This window comes from Apodemus sylvaticus, chromosome 9, assembly GCF_947179515.1.
Source record: "Apodemus sylvaticus chromosome 9, mApoSyl1.1, whole genome shotgun sequence".
NCBI classification, from domain to species: Eukaryota; Metazoa; Chordata; class Mammalia; order Rodentia; family Muridae; genus Apodemus; species Apodemus sylvaticus.
The window spans coordinates 80389559-80410543 of record NC_067480.1 but is presented as its reverse complement, the minus strand read 5'-3'; the positions used below and the strand labels follow the sequence as shown (position 1 = coordinate 80410543).

General features: G+C 47.3%; 1 protein-coding gene and 1 pseudogene across 4 annotated transcripts in view; one reads left to right on the top strand and one right to left on the bottom strand.

Moving 5' to 3' along the window:
- The window catches only part of Ubr2 (ubiquitin protein ligase E3 component n-recognin 2), an 80877-nt gene extending 60162 nt beyond the window's left edge, over positions 1–20715 (bottom strand). For 3 of the 4 annotated variants that reach the window (XM_052192054.1, XM_052192053.1, XM_052192056.1), the window contains exons 1-3: positions 20341–20715; positions 9874–10133; positions 1284–1362 (exon numbers count right to left, since the gene is read on the bottom strand). In XM_052192054.1, coding sequence (XP_052048014.1) covers positions 1284–1362; positions 9874–10133; positions 20341–20418 — 417 coding nt within the window. In that variant the 5' untranslated portion in view covers positions 20419–20715. The remainder of the gene's footprint in view (positions 1–1283; positions 1363–9873; positions 10134–20340) is intronic. The other variant, XM_052192055.1, reaches the window with a different exon arrangement.
- Positions 15700–16955, top strand: LOC127692094 (glyceraldehyde-3-phosphate dehydrogenase-like; annotated as a pseudogene).
- Positions 20716–20985: the final 270 nt, after the last annotated feature.

Here is a 20985-nt window from a genome sequence, read left to right as displayed (position 1 = left end):
AGACTTTGTTAATTAGTCACACTTTATTAAACTAAGTAACGAGTTACTAAGTCTGGCAAGGCAGACCCTACATGCTAATAGGTGGCACACCAGAAATTCTGTTTTTAAAAAGAGTGCCACCACTACCACCACTAAAGTCAAAAAAGCATTAGGGATGAATAAATTCAAGTGCACCAAATTTTAAAATAAATTCTATTCTGCCCAAAGCAAGCCTTTGTGTGCTCTGTATCACAGCGTAATCAACGCCAGTCTGCACTCCACTTATTCCCTAGAGATGCAGATGTGGGCCAGGAACCGTGGGGAGGCAACCCTTTGGGAAACAGCAGCCCCACTCTGGTTGCACACACATGCTCCTTCCGACACACCAGCCAGAGCAGCTGACCGGAGCTGGGAGCCTCTCCCTGCTCCATGGGAATAAGACAACTGGGTTTATATATGGCCCCCTTTTCCTAGTCTCATTGGCTAGAGTAAACAAAAACAAACTGGTGGAAAGGCCCTGACCCAGGGCTCACTAATTAAGAATAGGACTAGGGTTCCTCCCACCATTTTATCTCCCCTGAGAGCAAAAGTTCCTTTTAACAACCGTCTGAGTCCTGATGCATCATCCCCCATTCCCAGGAAGAAAGGCAGGTCTGGGGATAGTCTGCCCATAAGAAAACTATCCAGGGTTTTAGGTGCTGGAGGTGGCCCTGCCCTGAATGTTCCATCAGCACACGCCTCTTTAATAATCATTTAAAATACCAGATCAAACTGGTTGACGCTGACATGGAAGGCCCAATTTCTCGGTTATCTTTCTTAAATCTCTGCGTTCCAAGCCACAGGCTTGTACCTCCTTTCTGTGCTGACACCTCTGCTCCCCCTGGGGAGAGAACCCTGGCTTTGCCCACCCAGCCCCATCTACTCCCCAGTGACATTTCCTAGAAACAAAACTCAAATCCTCAAACTATCCTCTCCTTTTTACTGTTATATATCTAGGCTTTAACACGAGATCTGGTTTGGAAGTTCTAGCAAGGGACTCAGCTCCTGGCACATGAAGACTGGTCTGGTCTTGCATTTGAGGAGGCCTTTGTTCTCGATTGAATGTGTAACTTGAGGAGGGAACCCTAGCAGAACAATGAAGGAGAAGGGGACAGCCACATAGCCACAGGTCAGCTAACCAAGCTGGGGATCAGGGGTGACAGACACTGCAGCCAGCTTGCCCTCACATCCATTAAAGCTTAAAATGTGACAGGGTTAGTGTCCACGTCACTACTAGGTGTGGTTGCCATCTGCACAGTACTGACCCTGTACCGATGGTCTCTGTGGATACTTCCCAAGAAGCACTCCATGCATAAAACACAGGTGGGGTCGACTGCACAGTCTCTGTGAAGTTAAAGAAAAAAAGAATGAATGAATCAGAGAGTCAAAACTTAATACATTCTCCTGCAACATCAGAATCTATTGGGGGTTGGTCTGGGGCTGCTCTGTATTCAGACACTAAACACTGGCCCAGGGTCTGGTTGCAGGCCAGATGAGCACATTCTCAGGTACACCAAATGATGCTATGCAAAGTTTGCTTGCCAATCCCCTCTGTCTGGTTAAATAAAAGTGGCTGACTGCCAGTTACTGGGGAGAATAGAGGTAGGTAGGGCTTTGGGGGTCGCAGGCAGGGACAAGGAAGAGAGAGGCAGGAGAAAGAGAAAGAAGCCGGGGAAAGCAGGTCTCCCTCAGAGAGGATGCAGCAGGAGCACATGGCCAAGGGAGAGAAGTACATCCTGAGGACAGACTGATGGAGCGGGAAGAACACAGGCGAGACTCAAACGGCAGGTAACTTAGGGAGTGTGGCTGAGAACTAGCCAGTCTGGTATAGACAGTTTAGGAATAACTAAAGCTAATTAAATCAATAAGACTCTGACTTGATTACTGGGGGGCTGGCCAGGCCACAGAGAACTAGTAAGAGCTATTAAATACCTGTAACAATAAGAATCCTTCTACCAGTGCCAAAATGGCAGCTGCTACTCCCCTCCAAATCTGCTGGATCTTCATTCAATGAAATCAGCACAAAGGTTTTTGTCTTACTGGAGGGTACGAGGAAGTCTTTGAGCACACACTTGACTAGAATGGTCCAGTTCTCCATGGGTCCGAGAACACCTGACCCAGGAAGCTAAGCAAACCTTTAAGTCAGAGCTTACAACTTTTTGTTGGACGTAGCATCTAAAGTGAAGCCACACTGAGTGGTGGTGATACTCTCTTTCATTTTGAGACGAGGTCTCTCTCTCTGTGCAGCCCTGGAACTAACTCACTACGTAGACCAGGTTGGCCTTGAACTCACAGAGATCTGACCACCTCTGCCTCCCAAGTGTTGGGATTAAAGGTTTTCATTAATTGACTCCTTGGTGTTCTTAGACTCCTATCTATCTCTTCTGGATTTTCCCATCCGATGGGTTTCCCTCAGTCTCACCTCTAGTGGGTTAAGCCCATTGCATCCAGTACCCACAATAATCAAGACAGCTTTGACAGTGTGCTGATTTGCTTGTCTGTAGTAAAATAATAATAATAAAAAAATCCCCAAGAATGGGGCAGCAGATCCTCCTGAGACATAGACGTCTCATACACTAAGCAGGGTGAGTATTTGAAGGTAAAACCCAGAATGGCAGGACTTTCTATGCTTAGTCTGAGGAACACTTTCTTTCTTTCTTTCTTTCTTTTTTTTTTTGGATTTGGTTTTTTTCGAGACAGGGTTTCTCTGTGTAGCCCTGGCTGTCCTGGAACTCACTCTGTAGACCAGGCTGGCCTCGAACTCAGAAATCCGCCTGCCTCTGCCTCCCAGAGTGCTGGGATTACAGGCGTGCGCCGCCCCCGCCCGACATGAGGAACAATGAAGAAGAAGAAGAAGAAGAGAAGCTGGCTGACACCTAAATGCCACTGAACAAGAACTGGAGACCTACAACTAACACTACTGAAGAGACTGAGAGTGAGCAGCAAAATGTCACCTTTGTACTGTCCCCTGCACTCTCCTCAGGAGCCCTGGGATCTGACAACATTTGTTGTTCTGCCGGGGGCACTAGATACATATTTCACATCTGCGGCTGGGCAACAGGACTCATAGAGCAACCAGTCTGAGATCCCAGGAGATCTGAGTTCAGGACAAGTCTATCATGCTGAGTTACCAACATCTCTTTCCACAGCCCAAGTGTGCTATGTAGTAACCTTTGTTGTGTACTTTGTGGTAAGAGAGTGCAGCACCACAAGACAACCTGCTTTTCCACTAAGGGTCAAACTGCAGGAAGCTGGCTGCTGATGCAACTTCAGAGCCATGTTACAGCAGGCCATCCTGTGGCCTGGCCACAGTACCGCCCACAGGGGCCGGACCTAGCGTGGCTGGCTGTGGTGGTGGCCATCCTTGCTTCCCTATAATGCTATTTCCAAATCTTCTGCCTTGCTAGCGAGCTGTTCCCATCATGCATCTGACACACCTGAAAACCCCATGTAAGGACAGAAAGGGTGAACCCTACAGGGGCAAATCACAGCTGTCTTAGACTAATTCCCCTTAACTCCTTCCTCTCCTCCATCCAGTGTGCCCACAGCACAAGGGGCCTCCAACCCCAGCAGCACAGCTCTCTTCGGAGCCGGCAAGCCCCACTTGTCTCTGCAATAAAACCCATCAAAGTCCCTTATGTTGGTACTCTACCCCACAATTCTTTCTCTAGGGTGACAACCTAGGAAACAGGATAGAGGTCTTGTTTTGCTTTCTCCATCTCAGAAACTTCCCAGCCTTTACTAGGGATGACAGTTCCCAACAGCAGGCCACACTTCTGAGTTTCAGTGGTCATGAGAAATAATCCATTTAAATAAAACAAGAATATACTTTTATTACCATCAACTCATATATTTCATTATTTATTGGTGCACTGTGGTGCATAGGCATGCTCACATATACGTGCACTGTGGAACAAAGGCATGCTCACATACATGTGCACTGTGGTGCATAGGCATGCTCACTCACACACACACACACACGCTCTTTATCTCTATGCATGGGTGTGTGAGCATGCCTAAGCACCACAGTGCACGTGTGTGTGAGCATGCCTATGTACCACAGTGTACGTGTGTTAGCATGCCTATGCACCACAGTGCACGGGTGTGTGAGCATGCCTATGTACCACAGTGTACATGTGTGAGCATGCCTAAGTACTACAGTGCACATGTGTGTGAGCATGCCTATGTACCACAGTGCATGGGTGTGTGAGCATGCCTATGTATCACAATGCATGTTAGTATGCCTATGCACCACAGTGCACATGTATGTGAGCATGCCTTTGTTCCACAGTGCACGTATATGTGAGCATGCCTATGCACCACAGTGCACATGTATGTGTGAGCATGCCTATGCACCACAGTGCACATGTATGTGTGAGCATGCCTATGCACCACAGTGCACATGTATGTGTGAGCATGCCTTTGTTCCACAGTGCACGTGTATGTGAGCATGCCTATGTACCACAGTGTACACGTGTGTGTGAGCATGCCTATGCACCAAAGTGCACACGTGTGTGTGAGCATGCCTTTGCTCCACAGTGCACGTGTATGTGAGCATGCCTATGTACCAGTGTACACGTGTGTGTGAGCATGCCTTTGTACCACAGTGCACATGTGTGTGAGCATGCCTTTATACCACAGTGCACACATGTGTGTGAGCATGCCTTTGCACCACAGTGCACACATGTGTGTGAGCATGCCTTTGTACCACAGTGCACACGTGTATGTGAGCATGCCTTTGTACCACAGTGCACACGTGTGTGAGCATGCCTTTGTACCACAGTGCACACGTGTATGTGAGCATGCCTTTGTACCACAGTGCACACATGTATGTGAGCATGCCTTTGTACCACAGTGCACACGTGTGTGTGAGCATACCTTTGTACCACAGTGCACACGTGTGTGTGAGCATACCTTTGTACCACAGTGCACACGTGTATGTGAGCATGCCTTTGTACCACAGTGCACACGTGTGTGTGAGCATGCCTTTGTACCACAGTGCACGTGTGGAACTCAGGGGTAACTTGCACTGTCGGTACTCTCCTTCCATCATGTGGGTCTTGAGGATTCGATCAGGGTTTAAGGCTTGATAACAAAGACCCACTCCTGCTGAGCCATCCCACCGGCATATCACACGGTTTCCGATATTTATTTTTAGTATCTTAAATTATATGTATTTCTATGTATCTAAATGTGGGTATGTGTACCTTGAGTGCACAGAGGTGAGTTAGCCTCCCTGGAACTGGGGTTACAAGTTTCAGGCGGACCAACATGGATGCTGGGAAGGGAATTTGAGTCCTCTGCAAGAGCAGACAGTGCTTGTAACTGCTGAGCCGCTCCAGCCTCCGTGATATATTTTTAACAACAAAGTACATGTCTACATATTTGAATTTAGCTGCATTTAGCTGAAAAAACAAAAACAAAACCACAGCCCATTTCCCACATTTTATTACATATGAGTGAAAACCTCCTAACACACTGGTATGTGAGAATAGAAGGGCTGTGCAGTCAGGCCTGGTGTGGTATAATACACATGCTCCCCGCCTGTGCCTTCCCAGTGGCTGGAATAACCGGAGGTGCCTCAGGCCTCCTTATGACCTTCTCCTGCCAAACCTGTTTTCCCTTCTAAACCAGGCCAGCAGAACTGGAAGTGCGCTCACTTATCCCAGCCTTCTGTCCTCAAGATAGCCATAAAGAGACATGAGAGGAGCTAAGTGGGTCCTAATGGAGATTCCAGAAGAGTCCCTGCCCCACACCACCTAGAGGAAATGCTGCAGAGGCTGGAAAGAGGTGCTGGGTTACCACTCAGTCTATCGTTAGCATTAGGTCCTACCCTTTCCACCCAATCACGTTCCTGCGTGACTGTTTGAGCTTCACACGCATTCCATAAAACCCAGAAGGCTGCAGCATGGAGAGCTTGCAGAACGCTGGGCACTCAAGGGAGGCACACCCTGTCTCCTATCTTGCCTTGCACACTGCTCTATCTCTATCCTTTGCAACATGATTTATAGTAGCTCAAGAAATACAATTCCATGCAACAAATTAATCAAACCCAAGGAGTCACAGGACTCTTAAGCAATCCCTCCTGAACACAAGGGGTTCGGAATTGTGATAATCATTTGAGATGGGTGGGTGGGGGCACTCCTGTAGAACTGAAGCTTCAACCTATCTTTAAAACTGACTGCCTGCACTCGGGGTGGAGGCTGGGGGGGGGGTGGCGGTGTGTGTAGGTGTGTGTAGGTGTGTGTGTGTGAGATGGGGATCATTTTGACATCCTTATTGTGAGAATTTAACAGGAGACACAGAAACTGAATCAGAGTTTTCCTCTACATTGGATGTAGTTTTAAGCTTTATTATTTTAAAGATTTATTTATTTATTTTATGTATATGAGTACACTGTCACTCTCTTCAGACACACCAGAAGAGCGCATCAAATCCCATTACAGATGGTTGTGAGCCACCATGTGGTTGCCGGAAACTGAACTCAGGACCTCTGGAAGAGCAGTCACTGGTCTTAACCCAAGAGGTGGTGAGCCACCTCTCCAGCCCAGTTTCAAGCTTTATGATTTAGGGAAGTAACTCACTCACTTCGGGTTCCTAAAGGGCATTATTTCGGAGGCTGTGGAAGGACTGCATGTGAGTCCACCTGACTGGCTTGTGTTGTGTTGGTTTATAAGGTAGGTACACTCAGCTCTCCCACCTCAGTGGCCACTGAGACCAAGCGAGCGAGATGAAGTACAGAGGGGCTGAGTGACAGGCAGCACAAGGTGCAGGAACTAGGGGAAGGGACCCCAAGGGAAGCCCAGGGCAGCTCAGTGCTACAGACAACACTTGAGCACAGGGAGATCCGAGTTCAGGGTAGTTAAAAAGCTCCCCTCCGTGCTGAAGGCACCAGAGAGGCAGGACGAGTATGAGGTGGAAACCTGCTGGCCATCTTCATCGATGTGACTGGATTTTGAATCACGGTAGACATGCATCTTGGGATACGTTCATGAGGACGCTTCCAGAGAGTGTTAAAGGAAGTGGGGAGACCCCTCCTGACTGCAGGCAGCAGGCACCCACAGGCTGGGCTCCTGACCGAATCAAAGAGAGAATAACCTAACAGCAGTATCGTCTCTCAGCTCCCTGACTGTGGGTGCAGTGTGGCCAATGCCCATGCTACTTGCTGAATGAGTATCTCTATCCCTGTGGCAGCCGTCATCCTCCACTCAAATGGACTCCAACTTCTTGGGTCTTTGAATGAACTGAAGATTAGTGGATTCTCTGGGAATTTCCGGACTGGTAGCAATGATGACTGAAGCTTCATGGGCGGAGCCAGCCACTCTGGGGCTCCCAGACTCCATCATGCCAGCCATCCCAGCAAATGCTCTTGTAATGTGTCCACACTCTACTGGTGCTATCCCTGAGACCTCTCCTAGGGAGAGCAGACGGTACGACATCAACCCCTAACTAAGGGTTAGGCCAGGCTCGGCAGGCTTCCTACACCTCTGTGCAAGAAAGCACCACACAAAGACACTTGATGGAGCAGGCAGAGAGCCAGGGGCTTCAGAGTTCTGGTCAACGCAGATGTCCAGCAGAGACACAAGAAGGCCCTGTGTCCCTGCACACGGTATGAAGGGTGATGACACACAGCTGGGTGGCCAGAGACAAGCAATGGCCGCACAGAAAAAGGATGGACTGAAGTTCCTCCTGTCAGAGCAGGGAACTACACAAACTCCAAAGACCCCAGATGGGCTGGTCAGAACTAGGGGGATTCCTGGAGCCTGACCCTAGACAGAGATACACTGCAGCCCTAGGAGAGTGTGTAGAAGTACTGGACACCCTAAAGCAATGGGCACGCTTGCCACCTGGTCACTGTGCTATTTCCAAACACCATCTCTACTGAGAAAACCATTGTCTTGGGAAAATGGTTGATTTTAAGGCAGACTGGAAGAAATCCGAGATGCCACCATGGCATCTTGTGCCAGACACTAAGGAAGCACTGTGACAACACTAGCTGTATAAAAAAAGAGCTGATGGTGTGGAAGGTTCTTACTGTGTGAGGCTAGGACAGGAGCGTGAATCAAAACAACAATCAGCACTACATCAACGGCCATGGGTAAACACATCTCACATTCAAGTCCTAGAACTGCACAAATATTAAAAACCAAGGAAACTCAAAGTGTACAGAGAAAAAGATAGTCATAGAGCCAAAGCGCTTTCCCACAGGACTCTTGATCACACAGGGGAAGTGACCTCACAGTAGAGACAGCAGCATAATCAGGTGATCAATGGGACCACAGGCCACGGCAGGGTGAGATTCCTCATCTCCATGGCGATCTGGCCAAAGTTGCAAGGATCATGCCCCAGATGAACCCAACTGGAAGGACATTCTCAAAAGAACTAGTTGGTAATCTTCAAAAGTGTTAAGATTATGGAAAAAATAAAAGCCTGAGGGTCATATTCAGACTTTAGATTTAAAAAACATACAAATATGTGATTGGACTTGTATCTTTTGGGTATAAGGGCACTGAGAGACCCACTGAAATGCAGCTTCCATATTCATAAATCACAAGATTGACCTAGATCTATTCTCTTCACATCAGTAGTTCACACAGAGAGATCTTTAGAGTACTAAAGAATTCAATCTAATAGTGCTTCACTGTATAGTATAACCAGAAGTGATACTCTGACCATGCTAATAAGGGAAAACTAACATGGAAACCCAGACACCTTAATTAGCTTGATTTGAATTTTACAAGAAAATGCTTTTTAAACGTGAAACAGGGCCTCTATCAACAGTATGTCTGCACAGTGGAGTATTATCTAGCTATACAAATGAAATGGAAAGATGCTAAGTTTTTGTCAAACAAAAACTTAACATCTGCATATATATATCTTTTATTTCTTTTGAGACAAGGTCTATGTAGCCCTGGCTGCCCTAGAACTCACTATGTAGACCAGGCTGGCTTCAATTTCAGAGATCCACCTGCCTCTGCCTCAGAATGCTGATATCAAAGGCATGTACCAGCACACCTGGCTTACATGTCTATTTTCACTACAGTAATCCATTTTGTGTGCATGGGCTTCTGAGGGCCGTGGAGGTCTCTCCTTCTACATGGTCTCTGGCATCAAAGCATCAAATTCTGGCCCTGAGGCTTGGCAGCAGGTGCATTTACCCAGAGCCACCTCCCCAGCCCATACATTCCTTTTTGTGTGTATGTGTGCATACTTATGGTTAAGATAGTGTGCATATACATATGCACACATGATACCTATCATGCATAGAGAATTTCTGGACAGACAGAAGTGTTAATGGTGATAATCAGAATGGAAAGTCAGACAGGTCGGGGCGTGTTACTCTCTGTCTGCTCTCTCAGATTCAATTTCACCAATCTTTTAAGGCCATCTTGTATCAGTAAGCCCAAGCAGCCAACACATCCTACTTTCTACCACTCCCAATTAAGAAGAAACTCCCTGGAGACAGGCTGATTCTCCATATAGGCCGCAGCAAATACAGAAAGCTGTGGGCTTGTCACCGTGCCAGAGAGGACAGAAATACCCCAAAGCTAATCGAGGGATTGGAGGGTGACAAAGGTGCCAGGTGATGGCTGCACAGCCAGTTCTGGAACAATGGCCACCTCAGAGAGAATCACCGTGAGCACCATGCATCAGGGAAGGTCACCAAGGAATGCAGCCAGCACAGCGACGGCCGGGGCTCTCTGGTGCTGGTGACATCCTGTTTCTTGAACTGGGAAATCATTTCGCGAATATTTGTTTCCAAATTAGTTTATTAAACTGTGGACTTTTAAATGTATAGAGTTTGTAATCTAGAAACTGCAGTCTGCGGTGGCGCAGGAGAGCCGCAGTGCTTACCTGCAGGAGTACGTAGGCTCCCCCACTTTGAACACTCGGCCGCAGAGGTGAGATGGTTTGTTTGCTTGCTCGAGCTTTGGAAACCCCAGCGCAGGGTCCTCACCGCACATGTACCACTCCATTGGTCCCAACAAGATGTGCTGTGCCAGTGTGTCTTCCTTCTGAGGGAAAGGGTTGGGACCCTGGCAGTAGATTTTGGGCACACAGTGGGCTAAATGCTGGTATACTTCTCTGGTGAGGTCGGTTGCTTGCAGCCATTTCTTTACAAAAAGAAAACAAGGTTTTAAATAAAGTCAACTAAACTGTTAGCTTCAGTAACTATACCCAACTTCATTTTTTGGTAAAAAAATTAATACTAATACTAATAAAAACCATATTTTGCTTATACCGTTGTACATTAAAATTTAATCTGGGCCAGCAAGATGGCTCAATGGGTGAAAGTGCTTGCCGGATGACTCGTTTCAATCCCAGGACCCTCAGGAAGGTAGACGGTTGTCCCTCTGCCCTGACATGCGCTCCCTGCCATCACCCCACCCCACACATTCACCTTATTCAGACCCCAGCTGTTATGTTCATTTGATGTCTAATGTTCTGCTCAAATGTTATTCCAATTGTGACAGGGATTTTTTTTGTCAGGGATAGATGAATAGAGGTTTGCATGTGTGTGTATATGCGTGCGCGTGTGTATTCACACATGTGGACAGTCTCACAAAAGCCTGGCCTATGGACTTTGGCTTCTTTCTCTGAACAACTTCTTATAAATCCTTTCCCCTCAGCTCTCCCCACTAAATACAAATTGAAAACAACAAAACAAAACAATCACCTCCCTTTTCTGTGCCTCAACTTTTGTTTCCAACTCTTATATACCTGGGTATATCACAGGTACCAAATTAAAATGCCCAAAATTGAGCTCCCGATCTTCCCACTGCCATCCAAATCTGTGAAAACCCCTCCTTCTGCTTCACTCAGCATTTAGCTGCTTTGTTGCCTCTCTCTTTACAGAATCCCTTACACATCATCTCTAAGTGCACTTGCTTGGCCTCCTGCAAGATGTCTTCTCAGTCCACTTCCCAACTCCCTCCCCTTTCTCAGCTTTGAAACAGTGAGCACCAGTGAATGACTGCAGCAGGTCTACACTCCCATCATACTTAGAAAGAAAGTGGGGGTGGGGGAGGGGCCGCTCAGGCCTGCAGCGGGTCAGGTAAGTCTCTAACATTAAACCCCCTCTTTTCCTGCTTTTCCCTGCCTCCTGCCCTGCATGCCTGCCCTCTGCCCATTGTGTTCATTGTTCTTTGTGTCTGTCATGTTGCCTCTAAGCCAAGACATGAGATATAATGACCCATTCTAGTAAAGCACAGTTACCTGAACTGCTAACCCAACCCTCAGACCCAGCATTTGCTTAGGTTTCAATTGTCTTGCTAAAAGACTATTTGCTGGGCAGGAGTGGTGCACACCTTCAGTCCAAGAACTTGAGAAGCAGAGGCAGGTGGATTTCTGAGTTTGAGGCCAGCCTGGTCTACAGAGTGAGTTGCAGGACAGCTAGGGCTGGCTACACAGAGAAACCCTGTCTCAAAAAGCCAAAAAAGAGGGCTGGAGAGATGGCTCAGTGGTTAAGAGTATTGATTGCTCTTTCAGAGGTCCTGAGTTCAATTCCAGTAACATGATCTGATACCCTCTTTTGGTGTGTCTGAAGATAGTGACAGTGTACTCACATAGATAAAATAAATCTTAAAAAAAAAAAGAGAAAGAAAGAAAGAAAGAAAGAAAGAAAGAAAGAAAGAAAGAAAGGCCAAAAAGAAAATAAAAAGCCTCCTGGTCAAGCCAAGCATGGTGTCGTGCACCTGTAATCCCAGAACACCCATGGTAGAAGAAAGAAGACTAAGAACTCAAGGGACCGTGATGAAACCTAGCACCTGAGGAAGTCTATGGAAGTCTGTGCACGGAGCTGGCGAGCTGGCTCAGAGGTTGAAGCACTGGCTGCTCTTTCAGAGGCCCCAGGCTCAGTTCCCAGTACCCACGTGGCAGCTCACAGCCATCAGTAACTTCAGTTCCAAGAGATGTATGTGATGCCCTCTTCTAGACTCCAAGGGCACCAGACATGCACATGGTACACACACATACATCTAGATAAAATGCCCATACACATAAAAGAAACTTCAACCTTTCTGAAAATAACATTTTAAATATTCATGAAGAGCCCAGGGATTGTGGTGCATGGCTTTAATCCTAGTACCCAGGTGGATCTCTGAGAGTTTGAGGTCAGCCTGGTCTACGAAGGGAGTTCCAGGAATACCAGGGCTATTACACGGGGAAACCCTATCTTGAAAAACAAAAACAAACAAAAATTTCATGAGTGGCATATATTAACTTTTTAGTCAATCTCATGTTCCAGAGAACTTTTGCTAAAAAGCTAAACACTTGGTCATAAGGAATGGTACTGAGAGAAAGGCTGGAATGGGAAATATGAGTTTTTTATTGCTTAGGTAAAAGTGAATTTTCTAAACACTGCTTTCATGTTTACTTTATGTATGAAGGAAGAGACTAAATTATTTTTAAAATGATAATATTTCTAAGGAGACAATCCCAAGATCCTAAGGATTCTCCCCTTTTAAAGAGTAACTCTAAATCAAAATTTTGTATTTGCAAGGACAGGCGCCCATGATGGAACACACACACGTGCACACGTACACACATGCACACATACACACTCACTTGAAGCACCACAGTTACAAGGACAGTGCAGTCTTCCTCACTGATGGGGTTTGTTTTGTTTCTTGACACTGGGTCTGTCTGCACAGCCGTGGCTGTCCTGGAACAACTCTGTAGATCAGACATTCTCTTGCTCTGCCTCCCAAGTGCTGGGATTAAAGGCATGAGCCACCACATCTGACTCACTGAGTTTTAAATGGCACCTTTATTGTCACATCTAGGGGAAATGTCCAATTGTTTACCCATTGTCAGGCAAGCAAAGATAAGAATAAGGATTATCAAATTAGCCTATGCACTTTTCTTTATGAATGAAAAAGTAAAAAGTATAAATACAATTTTAATTGACAACACTATGGAAAGTTTTACTAGAAGCATTTTTTCACTGGGAGAACAAAGCACAATGACATACATACATACATACATACATACTCACTTAAAAAATAAATGCAGGGGCTAGAGAGATAGGTCAGAGGCTAAAAGCATGTGCTTGCATAGGAACATAGTTTGGTTCCAGCACCCGCCTGTAACTACAGCTCTAGGTGATATAACATGCTTCTGGATGCTGTGGTACCTGCCCTCATGGGAGTATACCCACACAGGCAGGCAGGCAGGCAGGCAGGCAGGCAGACACACCCCTTTTAAAACTAGAGGGGGATAATAGGGTCTCACTAGCTCTGGCTGGCCTGAAGTCCTTATGTAGATTAGGAACTCACAGAGCTCCTCCACCACCTGAGTGCTGTGATTAAAAGCATGTGGTACCAAGCCTTGTCAGAAACAAGTCTTAAAAAAAAAAAAAAAGATTTTCAAAAGAAGAAAGGACTGGGGCTATAGGTCAGGGGTAGAGAGAGCACTTGCTTAGAGTGGGCAAGGCCCTGTGACCAAGCCCCACCATAGTAAGACGGAAAGCACAAGAGAACGAGGACATGAATTTTTTAAAAAGATTAAATTTAAAATGGTGACCTGGGTAGGGGAGTGGGGCACAGCCTGTAATCCCACACGGGGGATGTGGAGGCAGGAATATCGGAAGTTCAAGGTCGGCCTCAACTACTTAGGAAGTGGAGGTCAGTCTGTGCCACATAAGATCCCATTTAAAAGAATGAAGGAAACCCTTCGTTTCCTTACTTTATGCTAGCTCTCCCCCAAGCCTTACTTCTACAGCACTGTGATCAACAACAAACTGTTCCTAGAAGAAATTAGGTTGTATTGATAATCGTGGCTCCAACAGCAGATGTATGGAGTCTGCTCCTAAGAAGACGCTTGGACTGGAGAAGGGGCTGCGACGGAGACCCTGCATTCAGTTCCCAGTCTCGGGGCAGCTCACAGCCACCTGTAACTCCAGATCCAGGGGAGCTGAGGACTTCTTCTGGCATCTTAAGGGCACCAGCACATACACGCAGACATATAAACACACATACATATACATAACTAAAAATTCAAAATAAATCTTAGAGGAAAGAAAAAAGTTAAGGCTATTATCCTTACACAAAACATGCCATTAGTAAAACAAGTATCTAATTTTAAATATCATCTTATTATGTGTGGTTATTTCAAAATCTAGCTAAAAAGGCTGACATATGTTCCCTATTTCTAGAAAGTAAACTACTGGAGCTGATATCGTAGTTCTGGAGTACGGAGTACAGAACACAAGGTCGTGGGTACAGCACCCAGTACTGCCCAAGTAAGTAAACAAATGCAAGAGTTTACTACGGCTGTGGGAAAATTAAACATCAGGTCCTATATTTAAACGCTATTACAGACCCCATAATCTGATTAAACTTAGCATCACTTTATAAAGTAACAAAATTTCAGGATGTGTCTCATAGTGATTGCTCACACATTTCTCAAAATAATAAAAACAACAGTTTTCTCTATCAGTTCTCCCTGCTCCCTGCAGCGAGTGGTCTGTCAGATGTTAGTGGGATTTCATTTGTCCTTATTACAAGGGTAATAGATGTTTACTACCCTGTAAGTCCCCCTCAAGGAAAGAAAGAAACTGCCACCTCACACCCCTCCCCAGAGTGAACATGCTAGGCATGAAGGCACTGCCAGCCTTCCTTTTATTGAAGGTTAAAGTCTTGGGATTGAGAGCAGTTGTAAAAATATAAACACAAAAACAAGGCCAGAGGCTGGCCTCCTTCATTACTGTTTCTAAGTGTTCTATAGCCAATTAATTTGCATCCTTCAAGAACATCTGGTTTGATTTCAAACAAGGCCAAATGCAACATGCGAGTCAGCTAGTTATAAAACAGTAAATCCTACTGCAGAATAGAGTATGAAGCTGGAGGAAAGCTACGTTAATAGGTTAATAGGTTAATAGGTTAATAGGTAGGAGGACTCGGAAGTGGGCACTGAGCTCCTGACAAGGGTTCAGCAGCAGCAGCAGGAACAGCGCAAAGCCAATCCCGAGACAGCACTTCTCACCTAGCGCCACGGTGGTGATCAAGAGCAGACAGAGCTGGCGAGGAGGCCGAGAACCATGAACCCTCCTGCCCTGCTGAGGCAGCCACTGTGGAGGGCAGGCTGGCAGTTCCTCAAAAGAGTTATTAACACATGACCCAGCAGCTCCCCTCCCAGGGACATGGCCAAGAGAAATCAAAGCATGTGCACACACTCTCTACACAAATATTCACAGTACCATGCTCCAGATATTCAAAAGCACCAAGCCCAAGCATCTCTCCACAGAGCAGAGATCCACTGGCACAAGGGGCTATGGTTTGGCAGTAAACAGAAGTGAAGTATCGATGCATCCTACCACACTGATGAACTCGGAGAAAAGAAAGGAGATGACCACAAAATACACTGTATGATCCCACTTATATGATGTTCAGAATAAATGAATCTATGGAGATGGAAAAGAGATTAGCAGTTGTTCACAGCTTGGAGATCTGGGGAGAGATGAAAACATAAAAGGGGGGCTGGAGAGATGGCTCAGTGGTTAAGAGCACTGACTGCTCTTCCAGAAGTCCTGAGTTCAAATCCCAGCAACCACATGGTGGCTCACAACCATCTGTAATGGGATCTGATGCCCTCTTCTGGTGTGTCTGAAGACAGTGACGGTGTACTTACATATAATAAATAAATAAATAAACTTAGGAAGAAAGAAAGAAAGAAAACATAAACAGGGTTCCCTGCTCCTCTCTGTTCCAGAGACAGCCGTTATCTTCTTGTGCAGTGCTAGCCTCGTCCTGTAGACAAGATGGTGAAGGTTGGCGTGAACGGATTTGGCTGTATTGAGCACCTGGTTACCAGGGCTGCCTTCTGCTCTGCTCTTGGCAAGTGGAGACTGTTGCCATCAACGACCCCTTCACTGACCTCAACTACATGGTCTACATGTTCCAGTGTGACTCCACCCATGGCAAATTCAACGGCACAGTCAAGGCTGAGAATGGGAAGCTTATCATCAACGGGAAGCCCATCGCCATCTTCCAGGAGCGAGATCCTGCTAACATCAAATGTGGTGAGCTGGTGCTGAGTATGTTGTGGAGTCTACTGGCGTCTTCACCACCATGGAGAAGGCTGGGGCCCACTTGAAGTGTGGGGCCAAAAGGGTCATCATCTCCACCCCTTCTGCTGATGTTCCCATGTTTGTGATGGGTGTGAACCATGAGAAATATGACAACTCACTCAAGATTGGTCAGCAATGCATCCTGTACCACCAACTGCTTAGCGCCCCCCCAGCCCCCGCCAAGGTCATCCATGACAACTTTGGCATCATGGAAGGGCTCATGACTACCATCCATGCCATCACTGACACTCAGAAGACTGTGGATGGCCCCTCTGGGAAGCTGTGGCAAGATGGCCATGGGGCTGCCCAGAACATCATCCCTGCATCTACTGGTGCTGCCAAGGCTGTGGCCAAGGTCATCCCAGAGCAGAACAGGACCCTCACTGGCATGGCCTTCTGTGTTCCTACCCCCAATGTATCTGTTGTAGATCTGACATGCCGCCTGGAGAAACCAGCCAAGTATGATGACGTCAAGAAGGTGGTGAAGCAGGCATCTGAGGGTCCACTGAAGGGCATCCTGGGCTACACTGAGGACCAGGTTGTTTCCTGCGACTTCAACAGCAACTCCCACTCTTCCACCTTTGGTGCTGGGGCTGGCATTGCTCTCAATGACAACTTGGTAAAGCTCATTTCCTGGTATGATAATGAATATGGCTACAGCAATGGGGTCGTGGACCTCATGGCCTCCATGGCGTCCCAGGAGTAAGAAGCCCTGGCCCACCCCAGCAAGGACACTGAGAGCAAGAGAGACCCTTGATGCTGAGGAGTCCCTGTCCCAACTCAGCCCCCAACACTGGGCAGCTCCTTCACGGTTTCCACCCCAGACCCCCTAATAACAGGAGGGGCCGAGGGAGCCCTCCCTACTCTCTTGAATACCATCAATAAAGTTCGATGCACCCACAAAAAAGAAAACATAAACGGCAACTTCATGAGCATCCAACCCCTGAGCCACAGCTGTGCACTGTTCCTCACTAAGATTGTTCACAATGTGACGCTAAAAAGAAGCAACACACACACAATGCTACACAAAACGTCTATAATGAGTGCTGCCAAGAAGAGCCCACTGGCTAAAGGAGCTTGCCTGGCGAGCCTGGTAGCCCGTTTAATCCCCAGAGTTCACAGGAAGAATGGAAGGAAAGAACGGACGCCACGAGATGTTTCATGACCTCCAAGAGAGAGCCTGGCATGCAGGTGGCTCCTCACCCCCCACAGACAGACAGAAAGAAATGCAAGCTCATGACAGAACTTTTGGGAATCTCTCGTTTGCTGTGTGTGTGTGTGTGTGTGTGTGTGCATGCCTGAGGAGGAGGGAGCATCAGATGTCTTCCCCAGTTGCTCGACGCTCACAGAATCTAGAGTTCGCTGCTTCAGCCAGACTAGCTTGCTAGCAAATCCCAGGAGCCCTCCAGTCCCTTGCTCTCCTGGGATCACAGTCATACACTGCTGTGCCTGAATGAGCCATCTGCCCAGCTCCAGTTTATTTTCTCTTCTCTTCAGCACCCCTCTCTCTGTGACAAGGATCCCCTATATAGCTCAGGCTGGAATGGAATGTCCAAGTGACCCTGCTGCCTTGGCCCCTAGAGTGCTCAGATGATAGATTTGTACTATCCAAACACAGCCTGGATTTCTTTTTATGCTTGGGAGAAAATAATACATGTACTTCTTAAATGCTAATCACCTCTGAGAACACACAGGAATAATTAATCATACTTGAAATCACGGACAGCAGCCGGCCTCACTGGGCCCCTCAAAAATGACAACAGTAGAGTCAGCTTGGCCAAAAGGGATGCGATCCCAAAGCCTTTCTTTCGTCTAATACAGTGTGTCAAAGTGTTGAAGACTTGGTATTTACTCATAGGCCAGGTGCAGTTGTCATATGCCTAGGAGTCCAGTATGCAGGAGGCTAAGGCAGGAAGACTGAGTTCAAGGCTAGCCTGGGACATAGAGAAAGCCTAGTGACACAAAAGGCATTGGTTCTTATTAAGTTAAAAACGGAATTACCTGGTCTTAGAAAATTACCAATCATAGAGGTCTAAATTCAGCAATAATTGTGTTCTCTGTCAAATCTTTTCTAAAATTTACTTTTTTTTTTTTTAAATATCTTTTTAAATAGCCCTGGCTGGCCTGGAACTCCATGTAGAACAGGCTAGCCTCAAACTGACGTGTGCCTACCTCTGCCTCAGCAGCACTGGAATTAAAAGTATGAACCACCACACCTGACTAAAATGTACAGCTGTGGTCAAGGGCCACGCTGGAGCCTAGGGCTGGAAGAACTCTGTTAAGTGTCTGGCACCCCAAGTAAATGCACCCTGCAGACCCCTCCAGACCCCTCCAGGCATAATGCCATCCATCCTAGTGTGCGCCTGCTGTCTTGGACTTCTCTTGGCCTTCAGACTACATTTCCTGAAGTTTAATTTCACAAATCTATCTAGGAACAGGGCTTAAATGTAAAGGGAACTCAGATGGAGATCTCCTCAAACTCAGAGTCAGCACAAGTTAACAATGTTCTTCCAGGGGCCGGAAAGACCACTCTTGAGGCAGTAGCCATTCTAACATCTGTCATCCAGTTCCAGGGGACCCTGCATTCATATGTACACACCCCAACACAGACATACACAAACACAAAATTATAAATACAAAAATAAAAAAAAAAGGTTTGTTGCATTTCCTTTATTCCAACCCCCCCCCCCCCCCATTCCATCTGCTTGAGAGCGGAGCCGGGAGCAACAGCCTCGGGCACTGGTTTTACAAATGGCTTCTGAAGACACCTAGACTGTCAGAACGGGGCTAACATGGCCGTCACCACCAGCAACAGATGCAACAAGCTCAGTCAGTGGTAGGGAAAAAAAAATCCCCTCTGCCTCCAACTCGAGCAGATGTGACAGTTAGAATAAGATACCAAGTCACTAGCGACTTATTTTCCTGTTTTCATTTCTTTTTCCAGATGTCTTTGATAAATCAAAGGCAGATGGGGGTGGGTATCGGGTAAAAAAAAAAATCCTTGGATTGTGCAATATTACACAGAGTACAGGAAAACAGACTGCACACCTTACTTAGCCTTACCAAAAACCCAAAACTTAAACTCATCAGGTAACTGTGTAGTTTTTTGTTTTTGCTTTTTTAAATTACCCCCACTCCCCTCCAATTTCCTCACCTAAACTATCTTTGTCTCGCCAATTCACTCCAAATACTCATCACCGGCTGCACATCGCAATTATTGACCCTAACATCCAGTGTGATGATGTGTTAAAGAGTCACTCATTTCCTGGGAGGCCTCTGAGACTAGGCTCCAATTGTCTGAGCTATTTACAGTCACTGTGGACAATCTGTTCTGATAGGTGTCCCCTGCCCTCACTGGCAAAAGAAGACACTGAGTTTGTTGAAGCTGTTGTCTTTGTAACTTTGCTACTTGTACGGGCGCTGTTCATATTACATTTTAAGTCCTTACTATGTCTGAATGGCTTAAGTTTAGGGCCTAAGGACTCCTGATAGGCTGTGATCAACGCTATCATTAATGAGCTTGCATCTGTTCACCAAAGCTGCTTTCTCAAAGTTATATAACGTTTGTTCTCCGTCCAACTTTTCCCAACTCCTAGAAAAATTATGTATTTTTTAAAAAAATCTGCCAGCCTCCATGCTCAGCAAATGTGTCAAGGCACCACTAACCTTACACACAGGCACCAACGTTGCCATCTAACGAAATAAACAAGTGCAAAACAACTTTTTAAAATAGCACCCAGGGGGGGAATGTTGGACTGCGCTGTCTGCAGCCTGGGTACCAGCCCCCCGCCCCCCTCCCAGACTCCCACTCCCCAGCAACCCCAGCAACAAAGTTGGAGCTGGGAGAGGATAGAATGCTTCGGCGCAGACACTACTCCGCTTTATCCTAAGAAATGGAATCAGAAGATAAAGTAGGACGCTTATACGACAACGTTGGGAAGCGGCTCGCTCCCTCCCATCTTCCACCAGCCAGCATATAGGGCAAAGGCCCAAATGTTGTAGACTTAATGGAGGGTGAAGGTAATTAGGGATAATGAAAGCGCTGTCGTAGACTCGCCGGGTATAAGGAGGATCTGAGCACCGAAGGCGCGGAGCAGGCTCGATGGCCTCCTGGGTCCTTTCCCCACAGGACATGGCCAGCGCGGCTGTTACCCGAAGTCAGTGGCGGGCTCCGGGATTTCCAGGACTCTGTTCCTCCCCCGGGGCGCGGCCTGCGAGGGCCGGACGTACCCCTCCCGGGTTCCCGCACTCACCCCTGCGATCTCCTCGGCAGAACATTCCAGCAAACTGCGGTCGATGGCCTGCACCTCGGGCTCCATCTCCGACGCCATCTTCTCTCCTCCTCCTCTCCCGGGTGCTCTTGCCGCTGTCGCTTATCCCCGGGCCTCAGCTTCGCCTCTGCTCCCGCAGCCGCGACCGTCACCCCTGTCCCGGGGCGGTCAGTCCCGGGCCGTCCGGGCGGCCGCGAGCCGAGCTGCGCAAGGAGCAAAGGGGGACGCGAACCTGCAGCGGGGACGGCAGCCGCTTGCGCGCGCGCCCGGGCTCGGCGCCCAGAAGTCAAGTCGCCTCCTTGCCCGTGACCCGGGGAAGGACACCGAGAACCCCAGGCCTGGCACTCCGGATAGCCACTACCGCGTTCAACGCCAAGAGAGGGGCAAAAACACCCAAGCGGGGAAGCAAAGCATTCTGGGTACTGTAGTCGTCCCTGCGCGGCCAGGGAGAAAGGCGAAGCCTCTAATAAGGAGCGGCGCATGAGTATCATGGGAGTTGTAGTCCACCCCCTGGCGGAAGCCTGGAAAAAGACAATTTAGAATCTGCGAGAGGGGCTTGACGCCAGAAGAGCGAAATAACGTTTGAGCTCTCGTCTTAGTCTCTTAGTTCAATTTATTCTTGTCATT